General features: G+C 41.9%; 1 protein-coding gene across 2 annotated transcripts in view; it reads right to left on the bottom strand.

Moving 5' to 3' along the window:
- Positions 1-15,593, bottom strand: part of SORT1 (sortilin 1) — a 64,538-nt gene extending 48,945 nt beyond the window's left edge. For both annotated transcript variants that reach the window (XM_075264273.1, XM_075264274.1), the window contains exons 1-2: positions 15,301-15,593; positions 2,875-2,931 (exon numbers count right to left, since the gene is read on the bottom strand). In XM_075264273.1, coding sequence (XP_075120374.1) covers positions 2,875-2,931; positions 15,301-15,537 — 294 coding nt within the window. In that variant the 5' untranslated portion in view covers positions 15,538-15,593. The remainder of the gene's footprint in view (positions 1-2,874; positions 2,932-15,300) is intronic.
- Between the last annotated feature and the right edge of the window lie 469 nt (positions 15,594-16,062).

The raw sequence follows: 16,062 nt of genomic DNA, 5'->3' as shown, positions 1-16,062 counted from the left end.
CCTATGGGTGCGTGCTATTCGAAATGGCCGTTTCGAATAGTACTCGCTCATCTGTAGTTATCAGCGATAAATTCATGATGAAATAAACTGGCCACAATAAGGAAATCATGGCTGGTTTTCTGACAAGTGCCAAGCCATAGAAAGTTCCTGTATTTATACACTAGCGACCTCACAAGACTACAGACTGTTTCCACTATGATGCCTAGAGAAAATCTTCAAAACTCTCCAAAATGTTACTTAGATTTGCTTGTAAAATATTTAAAGAGGTTGTCAAGCCACATCAAGTTACCTCCTATAGAAAGGATTTGGGGTAATTTGCTGATTGGTGGGAGTGCCACTGTTGGGATATGAATAGATATCAATTGGTGTGTATTGCCTCCCAGTTCTGAAGAGCAGCTAGTCAGACAGAACACGCTGCTCAATTAATTTTAATGGGGAACGATGGTAATAGCTGAGCAAGCATTTGGCTCTCTCAGCACCAATTAATCCTAAGCATTAACTTCAAACTTTAAAAAAAAAAAAAAAAAAATTGTTATAAACCATTGTCTATTTGTGTCCACTATAGTCTATTTTTGAATTCCTGTGATTTTTTTTTAAAAAAAGCAGGTGGTGTTTTCCAGGAATTTAAGCAAAGCCACCTTCCCTGGCCTCCACACCAGCTTGCTAGAGTTTCTTGACAACCCCTTCAAATTAAAAACTTCATATATTTATATCCTACTGTAAAAGCTTAGTAATTCTAAAAACATCACATGGGGCAGATTTATTGAGAGTGAATTGCATCAAATGTATATAGGTAAACACATAGTAATAAAAAATTGGGTCATGTGGATTTTCCAAATATCAGGGAAACTGAAATATTTGGCCTGCAGAGGTTAGCTGCAGATTTGCACCAAAATTTGTGACATTTTCTGATTTTAGGCTTAATAATTCTGTACAAAAGATGTTGAATACATCTCTTCCAGTGAGTGCACAAAGTGAAATTTTGTTTAAATTGCATCTTTTTGAAGCCTAGTTCATGTTAAAAGCTGGTATAAACAATTATTGTAGGCTAGAAAACATATCCTTAACAATAAAATAGAAGACAAAAAAAAAAAAAAAAAAAAAAAAGACAGTTTAACCCCTTCCCAACATCCACCATAATATGGAGAATGTCTTGTCTTTAAAAATGGCGCCTGCTCAGAACGTGAAAAGGCAGCACTATTTGTGCTGTATAATACAGAGGAGATCAAGCGGTATGACCTCTCTGATCATTTGCATTAACCCTAGTTTTGTGGTTAGTTTCTCTGCTCCCACCCAAACCCAACCCTCACCCATCTGCTTACTCTTCAGTGCCAGTATGGCTACCTTTCAGACAATCACAGCCAGAAGCCTTGTCAATTTCAGGCCTCACATAGGGTTATTGCGTGTTGCAAATTTCAATAGTTATAAAGGGATTTTACCATGGTCTGCAATACAGTAGAATTGTATTTTATGACACTTATGACCGGTTTCACCAATGCATGTTAAATCTCCAGTTAGCTAACCGAAGTTATAGCTAACTAACTTCTGTTAGCAGCTATCCGTTTCACCAAAGTCGTGTACAGGTACCTAACAGCCAGTTAGTTAACTGAATGTCGTTTTTGTAACAAGTGTCGTAATTGGCAGAAGCAGTGGCACTCATTAGTGACCTCAGGTTGCTATGACATAATATAGGACACATGTAGGCAGCAGGCCGACAACTGTGTGCAGTGAGCCAGCAGCGCGTCGGGGGAGCCTGGCCAGTTGAGTTCTACTACACTGGGGCCGATGTAGGCGCCACTAACTGGAAGTTTTAAAAATGGTTTAAAAAACAGAAGAAAAAAAAAAAAAAAAAAAAATTGTGTGTATATATTACACACATATACATATGCGTGTGTATTTACACACGTACATACATTTCATTCAAAAATACATAGAAAAATAAAGAAAAGTGAATATAAACATATTAGCTATAATTGTTCAAAATATGCTCATAGCAGAAAAAACGTAAAATTTATATCTAAATGGTTGTCTGAATATCGTGATATATACAGCACTGTGCCATGACATCATGTATTGGATAGTAGCTAGTGCTAGAGCCAGTGGTTTGAATACAAAACATTACCCTTCATGAAAATTTTTAGTCTTTCCTCTCGATTTCATCTATATTTACAGCAGGTTAGATTGGCTTAATATAAAAATATAGGGAATTGTCCATTTTGTATCTCAGGATATTTTTCTCTCTAGCTTCACACAGGTGTGGCTTAGCAAAAGTGTGTGAGACTAAACATGTAACATTTTGACTTAGAATGGTTACAAAATGTGGCACAACATTTTGGTATAAACTAGGCCAACCAACAGACTGCTTGTCTAAAGTTGCACTATGTACCAGATTTATGGAACAACCCGAGCTACTGTGATAAATCTGGCACAGGTTATTTATGTTGTCTATTACTAAATGTGTATCCATAACATTATGGAAAACTAGCAATTTGTTCCAAAGCACTATTATATATAGTAAGGGTACATTCACACGGAGTAACGCGGCGCTGATTTTGGCACGGTAACTCGCGTAAGAATCAGCGCTGCAAAACAGAATCCCATTGAGTTCAATGGGTTCCGTTTAACGTGCGTAATGGGACACTTTTTAACCCATTGATTTCAAAGTGTTACACGCATTAAATGGAACCCATTGAACTCAATGTGATACTATTTTGCAGCGCTGATACTTACGCGAGTTATTGTGCCAGAATCAGCACCGCATTACACCGTGTGAATGCCCCCTTAGATTGAAATTTGGAAAATGGAAATGGAGAACAATAGTTGAAAATATATCTTTTAGTGCTAGATTTTGGATATTAAGCTTCAATTACTTACGCCAGTTTCAATTCCAACCCACACCAAAGACAGCTCTCCACTTTGGTCAAATGTTTCCTGAAATATTAAATAATTATAAAGACATCAATGTTGTGACAAATGTTAATTATACATAATTGATTAATAATTCATAATTCTACAGCCAGACAGTTCCATTATTCACTTTGAGATATATATATAGATATATATATACACACACATACCGTATACACACACATATATATCTAGGATAAACGTTCAGATTTCGTCAATACTGTTTTTCCAGGTCAAAACATGGAGTAAATATAACAAAAAAAAAAAAAAAAAAAAAGTTAACTACCATCTGTTTTTAAAGGTGATGCTAGATGACCCTATAGACAGATCCAGTCCCCAGGCCATTGGTGGCTTCACTCCTCTATTAGAGAAGCATTAAATAATTTCATCCTTATAACATTACAGGCCCTGTAGTAACAGCAAAACTGCATGGCCAGTATTTATAGCCAGCTGAAATTAGTCAACAATCCAATCCACACGCTGCAGAGAAATATCTACAGGGAAAATGCTGCAATTTCAAAAAATGTTGTGTTTTTGCTTACAGCATGTCAATTATACATACAGATAGGTTTCTAGGTATAATAGGGACAGAATGTCCGCAGAGGATACCTCTGTGGACTTTCTAAGTAAAGCACTGAGAAAAAAAAAAACAAAAAAATATGTTTTCAATACAGTCATTTTCGATTTTTGGCTGTGGCTTGCTACATAGGGCCTTAGCCTTTGGTATGAAATAGCTGCTGGCTAAACAAGCATTTGTCCAGCAGCCAAGGCCGGGTTCACATCTGCGCCGGGTTCACATCTGCCAACAGAAGATGGAAACCTGGCAGACAGTGTCTGGCCATGAGCACCTGTGAGCGTTTTGTGCTCTCCGCAGTGAAACCGGTTTTTTTTGTTTTTTTTTTAACCGAACACAAAGTCCTGCATGTCCGGTAAAAAAAACAAAAACAAAACGGTTTCACCGCGGAGAGCACGATACACTCACATGGCTGGACACTTTCACACAAATGAATGGGTTTGAAAACTGACTGCAGGTTTCCATCTCCTGTCCAGTTTCTCGGGCAGGAAACAGAAACCTGCAAAACTGAGACTGGGGTGCAGATGTGAACCCTCCCTCAGGCTAGGTTTACGTCTGCATTGGTTTCGCCATAGGAGACTTTGCCTACAGTCTACAGAGAGAAAAGTCCTGCATGGAGAAGTCTATGGGGTGTGTGGTAATCACTTCTTAATTGGAAAGGCTTTCGATCTTTTAAGTTGCCACTTAAATGCTATGAACAAAATAATATATATAATATATATATATATACGGGGTCCGTGTGTTTTCCGCACGAATCATTCGGAGAGAAAAGTACTTCAGCACTTTTCCCTCCACATGATTTGTGCAGACACTGTGCGGAAAACACACGGACTTCATTATAGGGGGTCCGTGTGGTTTCATTGTTCCCAGCTGTGAACCAGCCCTCATGTGGGCATATCCTTCCCATTGAAGCAATTGGCCACTTTAAGACCAATATTTGAGAAACCAATGGATTTGTTTATATAATAAATAGTTATAACATTTTTGTGTATCAATTCCTCACAGTTTTCTGCTTGCTTTTATTCATTCTGCTTCTGTTTAGTGGATGGTCATGTGATGGACACATAGGTGCACCAGGCAGATATCTGATTACTGTGCTGTGACTATAACAAGCCGTGCAACCTGTGTATATCACATGACCATGGACTGATTTTTTTTTTCCACTGGGTGTAAGCTGAATATGACAGCAAGCAGATATCTAGAAAACTGTGAGGAATGGTTACAGAAAATATATTGGAAAATGTAACTTTTTGTTACACAAATAATAACATTGGTCTGTCAATACTGGTCTGAAATTGTCCAACCCTTTTAATATGCATGTCAGAAGTAGCATACTATTCAGCTATATACAGGAGTTATATACACTTTACAACAAGATTTTTATTAAAGACGACTAGTTTGAAAGCTGCAATATAAGTTGCACATATAGAGGTAGTTACTTGTACCTTCAGCACTGAAAAGGATGGCACAGAGGTTGTACTTTTAACACCGCCATAACAAGACATTAGTAATAACACATCAAACCCCCCCTTTTTTTTTTTTTTTTTCTTTTTTTTTAAAGTCAGTGAAGCCAAGTTGCAATAACATCACCCAGCCACTATAGAGTCATGTGCTACCAGTCAGATACTTATGCCCATCCCCCAGAAAAACAGGTATGTCAGTCCCCTTCATACACAGCACAACACAACACCAGAAACAGGAATAGACTCGACAGACTGATCAAAAGGGCCAGCTCGCTCCTGGGGAGCCCCCTGGACCCTGGTGGTGGGTGACAGATGGATACTGCCTGTGGTGAGCTCCATGCTGGAAAACAAATCCCACCCCAAGTATGAGACCTTGACAGCACACCTCAGTGACCAACCGCTTCACCCCAAGTGTGAGGAAGAATGCTATCAGAGATTCCCCCCCAACTGTGGTCAGGCTACATAATCTACATCAGGCCAAGCGAAGATCACTCCATACAGAGAACTAAATGATCTTGAAGTCTTCTTTTGTTTTTCTCCTTTAGCTGCTTTGACTCCTAGTATTTTATCCCCTATCTGCTATTCTCAGCTTACGTGTGCCTACGTCTGTAATGTTACTGTTTATTATCCTGCATCTGTATTATCATGCTGCTGTAACACACTGAAATTTCCCCATGGTGGGATTATTAAAGGTTTATTTTATCGTAATCGCATGCAAACACCGGTAACACTCCTCTGTAATTCTGTGTCAAACACAAACCGTAAAGGCCTTCTCTAGATTTTTTTTTTTTGTTGAGCAATTGAAATTCAATCCCCCCCTTCCTCCAATTTTGGAGCACAGACTGGGCACAATATCATAAGTATGGTTCAGGGCAGGTCTTGAGTAAGCCTAAGCCCTACTGTGGGTCCTGGGCTCATTACTAGGCCATAAAAGGTTGAAGCCTGCACTTCAGGGCAGATCCAGGAAGTGAGGAGGTGGCTGGGTCTGTCCTGTAACCATGAGCCGGTGAGACCAGTTTGTGCTTGTGTTTTTTGTGTAGCTGGAAGTAAGCCACGCGTATAGTTAGGTTATTACTTCTGTTCAGTTAGTCCCTCGGATGAGCAGGAATTTGTTTTATTTTTACCTGAATTTATGGCTGTATTTTATTTTGCTCATTTGTGCCTGAAGTGAGTGTTTATTTTTCTGGGTTTTTTTTCTAAATAAACCAGTTTGCTGCACATTTTGTGTCCCTGTCTTGACTGTTTGGGTCCGCACCACTGCTTCTACCAAGCTACCTTCCCCACATATGGTGGAGGATGTGGGCAAACCCAAGCTGCGCAGTCTTAAAGAGACATACACCCATTTTTTTTTTTATTTTTTTTTTAATATCTCTCTCCTATGTCCTGAGTGAAAGCTGCAGGAGAGATTTATAAAGTCCTCTATTCTGGCAGTCTCCTTTTTAAACAGTTTGGGCAGGTCATCCTACAGCAGCGGCAAATGTAGTCACAGCAGCAAATAGTCCAGATGGAAGCCAAGAGGTGACTGCAGCAAATGCAAGCACAACACCAGGAGATGAACTTGAGGCTTATGGAGAAGCTCACACTGCTCAGCCAGGCATTGGTCGACCAGAGGAAAGCAGTAGAGAGTACTGGTGTAAGATACCCAGAGAGTACAGACCACTGCTTGAGCTGCAGTTCAGAGTACCCTGCAAATGATGACATCCACAGACGATGGTACTTGACAAATACACTAGATCGCTTCCATCTAAGATTTAGCGCTGGGTTGGACAAGCGGGATCACAACTAGCGCACTGATGCCACTAAAACTTAACGTTTATTAAATATACATTAAAAATGTGCTGACGGACATATGACAATTATGTTAGAAGATACCCTACTAGAGGAAATATCAATACAAAAAATGATGTATGCTCGTGTGTCCCACTAAGCTCCACAACATCAACTAATTGGAGAAATATCCACAGACACCCTGTGCTTTTCATCAAATGAACAGAGCACAGTGACCATAAACACTTACTTACAGTCTGCCTGATAAGGTATAATAATGAAACTGTCTTACCATAAGATGTAGGTAGGGGATACACAATCGGTGCTGGGCGTACCACAGGAGGATAGTCAGTCCCTGTTCTTTACCTGCCGATAAGCCCTAGCCCCCAATAGACTCCCGCCCTAACAAGGGCAGTCCCAAGCTGACTCTCCAGGTAAGACCCTAGTTGTCCCTACGCGTTTCCCAGTGCAGTATCGCACCGCTCATCAGGGGACCTTGATCTACGCCGACTACTATCAGCAGACTACTTCCTTCCATCCAAGAGAGATGCCCACAGTGGTAGGACAAACTCAGGATAAGGAGATTCTTTCTCCTAGCACTGACTACAGGTTAAGGTCCCCTGATGAGCGGTGAGATACTGCACTGGGAAACGCGTAGGGACAACTAGGGTCTTACCTGGAGGGTCAGCTTGGGACTGCCCTTGTTAGGGCAGGAGTCTATTAGGAGCTAGGGCTTATCGGCAGGTAAAGAACAGGGACTGACTATCCTCCTGTGGTGCGCCCAGCACCGATTGTGTATCCCCCTACCTACATCTTATAGTAAGACCGTTTCATTATTATACCTTATCAGGCACACTGTAAGTAAGTGTTTATGGTCACTGTGCTCTGTTCATTTGATGAAAAGCACACGTTGTCTTTGTGGATATTTCTCCAATTAGTTGATATTGTAGTGGGACACACGAGCATACATCATTTTTTCTATTGATATTTCCTCTAGTAGGGTATCTTCTAACATAATTGTCATATGTCTGTCAGCACATTTTTAATGTATATTTAATAAACGTTAAGTTTTAGTTCATCAGTGCGCTAGTTGAGTTGTAATACATACCTGCTGCAAGTCACGTGATTCTGGATACTCTGAACACGTGAGAGCTCATTGGTTGGCTTTGTTTGACAAGCAGGTCCTACAACGGCTGATCATTTGGAGTGTTTGGTGGAACGATACCGAGTCACCAAGTAGCTACTGCAGGCGTCTCCAGGATCTACAAACCCCAAGGTGGGTAACACTGCAACTACTACTATGGAGGTTAGAAAGGTTGTGAGGGGAGGACGCTCAGAGGTGGAACAGGCAGCAGGGACTGAAAATGTTAAGCCCAGTTCTCAGAATGCAGACTCATATCACCTCAAGTGTTGGCGGTGCCATGAACTGGTCACGTTGCTCCTAACAACTGAGCCGATGGACTGCAGCAGTTCCAGGTGGGTGTACCCGTTTGCCAACCCACTTGTTTGGCAGAAACTGCGATACACTAAAGGTCCAGGTATCATCCTTGAGGGTCTTTTTTTGGTGGCACTGAAGAATCTTTTATCCAATGATGTCTAGCCAAATCCATACCAAAAAAAAGGCACTCAAGGCTGATACCTGGACCTTTAGTATATTAGCTTTGAGGCCCTTATCAAACCCTTTTTGCAAAAAAAATATAATACGTGTGCAATATTAGGGTGAAATGGATCTGGTCTTGACTCACCACACCAGGTTGAAAAGGTTGAGAGGACCTCGTTAGAAAGATCCCAAGCTTTTGAGAGGTCTTCTTCAGAAGCCAGGCTGCCAACTTGAGATTACCTGGATCCGGATGATAAATCGGGCCTTAGCAAAGGAGGTTTTGACAAAATGGCAAGTGAATCGGTCAGTCTTTCTTCAGTGAGTTGATGTCAAACCAGCTCCTCTTTGGTCAAAACCGTCCTACAAAAATCAGAAGGGTGCCTTCTGAATTGATTTTTTGAAAGACCTTTTGTTAGCAGGGGGAACGCATAAACCAGGCAATAATCCCAGTGATGTGCCAAGTGTGTCTACCCCAATCTGGTCTCTTAGATTTAGAGAGAAAAATGTTGGAGCTTTGTGGTTGTCTTGGGAAGCGAATAGGACCACTTGTGGAATGCTCCATTTCTCTATAATAAGATGGAATGCTTCTTCTAATAGAGACCACTCACCTGGATGAATGTCACTGCGACTCAAGTAATCTGCCTGCGAATTATTTTGCCCCCTTGAAATGGACTGCTGACAGGGACAGAATTTTCTTCTCTGCCCAAACAAATATTTTTGCTGAAAGCTTGTTTCTTGAAGTTTGTTTCTTGATCCCCCCTGGTGGTGTTGATGTGTGACCGTAGTTACATTATCTGAATATTGGAATTCTGTTCTTGGGCTTCTACAGACTTGAGTACTTCTAGTACTTCTGGGAGTTCTCTGAAGTTTGATGACAGTCCTATAAGTGCCTTTAGGGTAAGTTCACACAGAGATTTTTGGTCAGGATTTTGAGGCTGTATCCACCTCAAAATCCTGACCAAAAAGACGGCTCCCATTGAAATCAATGGGAGCCGCTCAGGTCTTTTTTCCGGGAGCCAGTTTGTTCCTGGTACCGGAAAAATAAGAGACTCGCTCATTCTTCAGACCGTTTTGCCTCGTGATTTGGCCTGAAGACACACCCTCCTCCGAACTAGGTCCATTCATTGGATGTCGGTGCAGTGCACAGGCTTTCAGTCGTGACTACCCAGCTTTTGGTCCAGAACCCTCTGAACTTACCCTTAGTCTGAATTCACACAGTTTTTTGGTTAGGAATTTGGTCAGGAATCTGCCTCAAAATCAGCCTCCAAAAAAAAAAAAAAAAGCTTCCCAATAGAACTCTTTTTTTGGAGGCTGATTTTGAGGCGGATTCCTGACCAAATTCCTCACCAAAAAAAAAACTCAGTGTGAACTCAGCCTTAGGGTAAGTTCATATAGGATTTTTTGGTCCGGAACCTGAGGCGGAGGTAGCCGGCATCCAGTCGCGCACTCCGCTCCATATTAGGCCCAATGAGGCCCTAGTCCGGAGGAAGGAGTGTCTTCAGGCCGTATCGCGAGGCAAAACGGCCTGAAGATTGAGCATCTCGCTTCTTATTCCGGGAGCCGGAAAAAGGACCTGAGCAGCTCAGATTGATTTTAATGGGAGCCATCTTTTTGGTCAGGGTTTTGAGGCAGATACGGCCTCAAAATCCAGACCAAAAATCCCCGTGTGAAATTACCCTTAGGGTTCTTTATGAGAAAGACCAATGGATGAGGAAGAACTGCGCTTGCTCCAAGAAGGTTGTTTACACATGCACTTTTATTATGGTTCTTAAGTATGGCCTTTCAGCGCTGGAGTCCTGGTGTTCAAATCCCGCCAAGGGCATAAAACCATCTGAAAGGAGTTTGTATGTTCTCCCCGTGTTTGCATGGATTTCCATCCCATATTCCAAAGACATACTGATAGGAAAAAAATGTACATTGTGAGCTCTAGGTGGGGCTCACTATCTACATAAAAAAAATAAAAAATAAAAATTAAAAAAAAAAAAAAAGTACTCAGACCTGTATGAGTCAGGTCTGCCTTGTGCCCCATAAGGACAGGAAACATTGAGGACTGTGGGGAGGTGTGTCCTTTCAACCTGTAAATCCACTCCTAGCTTTGGCTCAAAAAAACAACAAAAAAAGCAAAATCTGCTTTTCTGCAACATTTGGCCTTAGGGCTCGTTCACACGTGAGCACAGGGGAGGTTTTTGACAGCAGATTTCGCGTCAAAAACCTCCCCTTTACAATGGTGGTCTATGCAGACCGCCAGGCTTCTTTTTTCTGCTAGCGGCGGGCTGCTGCTAGCGGAGAAAAGAAGCGACATGTCCTTTCTTCAGGCGGAAGCTGCGCGGCTTCCGCCCCCGGCAGCACCCTCCTATGTCAGCTCATTCATTTGAGCCGACAGCGGAGGGGAAATCCGCGACCGCGATGGTCGCGGCAGGCGGGTTTTGACCAGAGAGACACGACTCGTCGCGGCTCTCTTGGTGTCAAAACCCGCACGGGCAGTTCACGTGTGAACTAGCCCTTAGCCTTAAACTTTTCAAATACTATTTATAGCTTCCGATACAATCTTTATATTGTAAGTTAGCAGTAAATGAAAACAATGAATGTGAAGGCAAAATGCACAAAAGAAGCTTAGATAGTATACACCATTGATTTCACGCTTAATTCTTCTTTTTCACTGCGTATGCAAAAATTAAAACATAAGCGTGTTTCACATAGGGGCAAGCACTGTAGGGAAGGTCATTTGGCACTAGGCCTGTTATATAACACTTGCAAAACCGGATATGCAAGTTGCAGATCAGTACGATCTCTATGGAGGACTTAAAAACAAATAAGCTATAAAATTCAACATTCCACTGGACAAGTGCTCTTACAGAGCTCTAACTCTTCATATCCTATTGAATTAAAAGAACTTAAAAAATACATGTACTAAAGCAGACGTGTGTCACAGATTGCAAGAGGTATTGTACTGGTTTCATAACCGAAAAGGTCATTTGAACATGCTCATATGGTACAAATCAATGTATACAGGCGTTTTGAGGTCAAGACTGCAAAAATGAAAATCCATTGTGCGGTCAGTTGCATGTATGGGCAGGTTAAGGGTAGATTTACAACTGTGTTGGTCTCTGCTGCAGATACCACCGAAAATCGGTGGAGAGAAAAGTCCTGCACGAAATCGAAAGGGAACCCGGCTGACCAGATTATAGTCTATGGGATCAACGGGTAACTGCATGTGGAATCCCCCGTCAGACTTGAGTGATGGAGAGCCCTGGCACAAGTGTAAACCCAGTCTAATATTATCATTCCAAAAATAGAAAGTTAGTCAACTGGACTAAGCCATGTGATATACAGTATGTAAAGAAATGTCCCCTAATTTGTAAGAGGCTATCAGACATAAAACCCTTTACAACAGCCGTTTCCCCATCATGTACTTTCAGTTGGAATTGTTGTGGTTTTAAGTTATTGTAAAGTCTCAGCAGAAAAAGTCTAGGGGTTCGTTCACATCTGTGCCCGGGACTCCGTTCTGCAGGTTTCCGTTTCCTGCACAAAACAGGGCAGGAGATGGAAACCTGCAGTCATCTTTCAAACCCATTTATTTGAATGGGCTTGAAAGGGGTCCGGCTGTGAGCGCCGATGAGCGTTTTATGCTCTCCACGGGGAAACCAGTCTTTTTTAACTGGACACAGAGTCGGACACGCAGTACTCTGTGTCCGGCTTAAAAAAAAAAAAAAAAAAAGTTTCGCCCACGGAGAGCATAAAACGCTCACCGGCGCTCACGGCCGGACTCGGCATGACAGGTTTCTGTCTTCCGCATGCAGAAGATGGAAACCTGATAACGGAGACCAGACGCTGGTGTGAACCCAGCGTAAAGTGAAAACAACTTCTACTCTGCTCACAAAGACTTCTTTGTTCAAACTAAATGTAGTCACTCGGCAGAACATACTGTCCAGGTAGTAAAGAATATGCAGAAGATATCAACTTACGCTAGGTTCACACCTGCGTTCAGGGTCTCCGTTCTATGGTTTCCGTCTTCTGCATGCCAGAAGACGGAAACCATAGACCGGGTCCGGCCGTGAGCGGCGGTGAGCGTTTTATGCTCTCCACCGCGAAACCGGATTTTTTTATCCGGACACAGAGTACTGCATGTCCGACTCTGTGTCCGGATTATAAAACCCGGTTTCGTGGCGGAGAGCGCAAAACGCTCACTGCCGCTCACGGCTGGACAGCTTTCTCACCCATTCAAATGAATGGGTGAGAAAGTCTCCTGCAGGTTTCCGTCTCCTGCCTCTGTTTTAGGCAGGAAACGGAAACCTCAAGTACGGAGTGCCGGCGCAGATGTGAACGAGCCCTTTAGAGGGGTTTTCTGAGCAAAAAATAAATAAAAATTATAATTATATATATATATATATATATATATATATATATATATTAAAAAGGTCTGTTAATGCTATTAAATGGGTTAATAAATGCACCAATATACCTTTAGCCATGTTTTGATTGATTTCTAGGTGTGTTTGGGAGCTCCTGGTATCTTCTGCATTTATTTACATGGTTCAGTTTCCTGCTGTGTAACTTCCACACTTAAGCTGGGTTAATAAAGGGGTTTTCGGTCTGGAATTTGTTGCGGAATCCGCTGCAAAATCCGACTCAAAGACTGCCTCCCATTGAATTCAATTTTTCCACGAGAGGTTTGTTCCCACTCGTGGAAAAAAGAAGCGATATGTCCTTTCTTGAGGTGAATTCCGCGGCTGATTCAGCCGCCACAGTCCACAGCGCGACACTCTCTCCCGACTAGGCCCATTCATTTGGGCCTAATCTGGAGCGGAATGCTGTGACTGGATGCTGGTGCACTGGCATCCAGTCGCATCTAGCCGTTTTTTGGACCAGATTCTGAGGCTGCCTCCGCGTCAAAATCAGTTCCAAAAAAAAAAAAAAAAAACACTGTGTGAACCAAGTTTAACTCCTCTCACCTCACTTTCTGTTTTCATACATGGACCCTTATCGGATAACCAGCAAATGTATATAAGTAAATATACTTTTTTTTTTTTTTTTTATTTATTATGTGTTAAAATTAGTGTAAGGATTTCCATTTATCCTGGACAACCCCTTTAAGGACCATTTTTCAATACATGAAAAAGCAGCACACATATGAAAACAAATCAAAGGTGAACATTTCAATCCTTGTGTTGCAGGATTCAAAAAAAAAAAAAAAAAAAAAAAAAGATAAAAAAAGGTTCTGTCGGTTTTTCCCCCCTCCCAAAATATGGTTACACAATTTCTAAAACTCCAGACAGGTCCACTGTACACAGGATGATCAAAACACTGTAACTGCATCAATTACATTAGGGCAGATTTAGAGAATTGCTCAGCTGAGAGTCTGCAAACTATGCTGTTTGATGCCATATGTCAGTCACTGGCTTAGTCACAACTGCACTAAGGGACGGTCACAGATTCTGTCAAAAGTACAGCATGAGAGGTACTATTACAGAAACCTGACAGACCCAATTGTAATCAATAGTGTCTATTATATGATGAAAGATCCAGAACTGTAGTTCACTGTCCAGGTCCTGACACCAAGCAGACCAGAGGAAATAGCACATGTATAAAAGGGAGCATTACCTGGAACCATGCATAGAGGCACACTCTGTAAAGTTTACGACAAAGTTCTTTGTATAGCAGAAAAGTCACCCAAACTGCTTACTGACAGTCATAATAGACTTATTATATTTTTAAAACAAAAAATTATACATATATAATGAGCTTGTGTTTCTCTCTTGTTATATCCTACTGTACCATCCATGAAACTGTATCACTGAAATTTCCCCATTGTGGGACTATTAAAGGATTATCTTATCTTATCTTATATACACACACACAAAGTTCATATCATCCCCTTTTCCCTAGAATACATATAAAACATTACTGTGAAACACATACACATTAGGTATCCCATATAAAAATATGTTTTCCATATGGTGAAAGCCATAGCAAGGAGACAAAAAAAAAAAGTGCCAAACTGCTGTTTTTTTTAGTTGTCTCACCTCTAAAATTTTGAATAAACAGTGATCAAAGCAATAAACATATAGACATTGACCAAAATGGTATAACGAAATAGTACACCTGGCCCGGCAAAAAACAAAAATAAAGCCTACTTCATCCCCATACACAGAAACATAAACAGGTGACCGGTGTCAGAATATGGCAACTTTTTTTTTTTTTTTGTAAAGGTTTAGATTTTTGTCAAGGGTTAAAATGGAAATAAAACTATATAAATTTGATGTCTCCAGAATTGTACAGAAACAGAATACAGGCGACATCCCATTTTGGCTGCAGAGTGTATGCCGTAAAAAATAAAGCCCATTTTTCTCCAATTCCACCAAATTCTGAATTTTTTTTCCAGCTTCCCAGTATATTGTACAGGATACGAATGGCACCATCATGAAGAACAATTTGTCCCGAAAACATTAAGCCATCATATGGCTCTGTGAGTGGGAAAAATACATAAAAAGTTACTGGATGGGAAAGCGGGGAGTCAAAAGTGAAAAATGTAATGTCACCGATGGGAAGGGGTTAGTCTTTGTAGTTACATAAGACATATGCAATAATAAACAGGTTATATATTATTTTTCTGTCCCTCCAATTTCAATGTCAGCATCAACCAGGTGTAACATACAAGACTGCGCTAAGGACTAATCTATAAGAGACAGCGATGTAAGACTTTGAAGGTCATGTGACATGCATACAATTATTGGCTTCTCCAGAACAGTTCTGGCTGGTTGACCCTGTCCATTGTTCCCCATAACCAGGAAATGCAATGTAATAAATCTTGTGACAAGCAGCAGAGTGCAGCCAGACAGCCTGCCATATAATGACACCTAATAGGCGGGTGCAGGTAGGTGCTCTCACCTGACAGGAAATACCTGCACCAGCTGTAACTCTGCCCTCACATAATGCCCCACATAGCAAACTTCACACCTGCCTACCCCGGACACCGATAAAAGACACACCTGGTGCGTTTCCTTCCCGAGGACGTCCTGGAAGGCCACGGTCTTCTGACAGGTCCCTTCGGTGCTGCCTGACGCGTCGGGCTCTGCACTTCTTCGCACCCGGGAGACTGATGGCGAATAGCGCCGCCATACCACAGGGCGACCATCCAGCTCATTAGTGGGGAGTATGGCCCCCGCTAGCCACACTAAAAGCAGAGACAATAGGGCTCGCAGTCCCATTCCTGCCAGGAAAGCCATCACTAGGCGAGCTATCCAGACCCGCAGGCTGCTCACTGACAGGTACAATACGGCTCACCGCTTATTGGCTGACAAAGACGTCACTCCTCCTGCGTCTCCTCCTGCATTGGTCAGAAGGCTAACAGCGCCCTGCTGCGCTCCGCCCATAGTCAACATCCTCACTAAGCAGGTGTCAGCTCGGAAGCTCGTCCCTGATTGGCTCTCTCAGCAGGGGCGGCTTGTGATTGGTCTGCCGGCTGAGGACAATATTTATGTGCAGTTCACGTGTGGCGCCGAGATGTTGTATCAGGTGGATTCTTGCGATGGAATCTGGTTCCAGTAAGATTTACCCACAAAGGGCTAAAATCACCTCAGGATACACGAGCCAGCTTAGAGCTCCGCTAAGTGTCACTTTATGGGGTAGTAACTTTCAAGATTTTTAGGTTGTTTTTTGTAACTCCATGTACTTCTTGCTATTGGTACAATTAGGTTGATGTTTGTGTGCCCTTGTTTGTGGTTCTAGACAGGTAGTCCTACCGAGCAGAT

This window comes from Leptodactylus fuscus, chromosome 2, assembly GCF_031893055.1.
Source record: "Leptodactylus fuscus isolate aLepFus1 chromosome 2, aLepFus1.hap2, whole genome shotgun sequence".
Taxonomy (NCBI): domain Eukaryota; kingdom Metazoa; phylum Chordata; class Amphibia; order Anura; family Leptodactylidae; genus Leptodactylus; species Leptodactylus fuscus.
The sequence above is the reverse complement of the archived record's forward strand: the minus strand, read 5'-3'. Positions and strand labels throughout refer to the sequence as shown.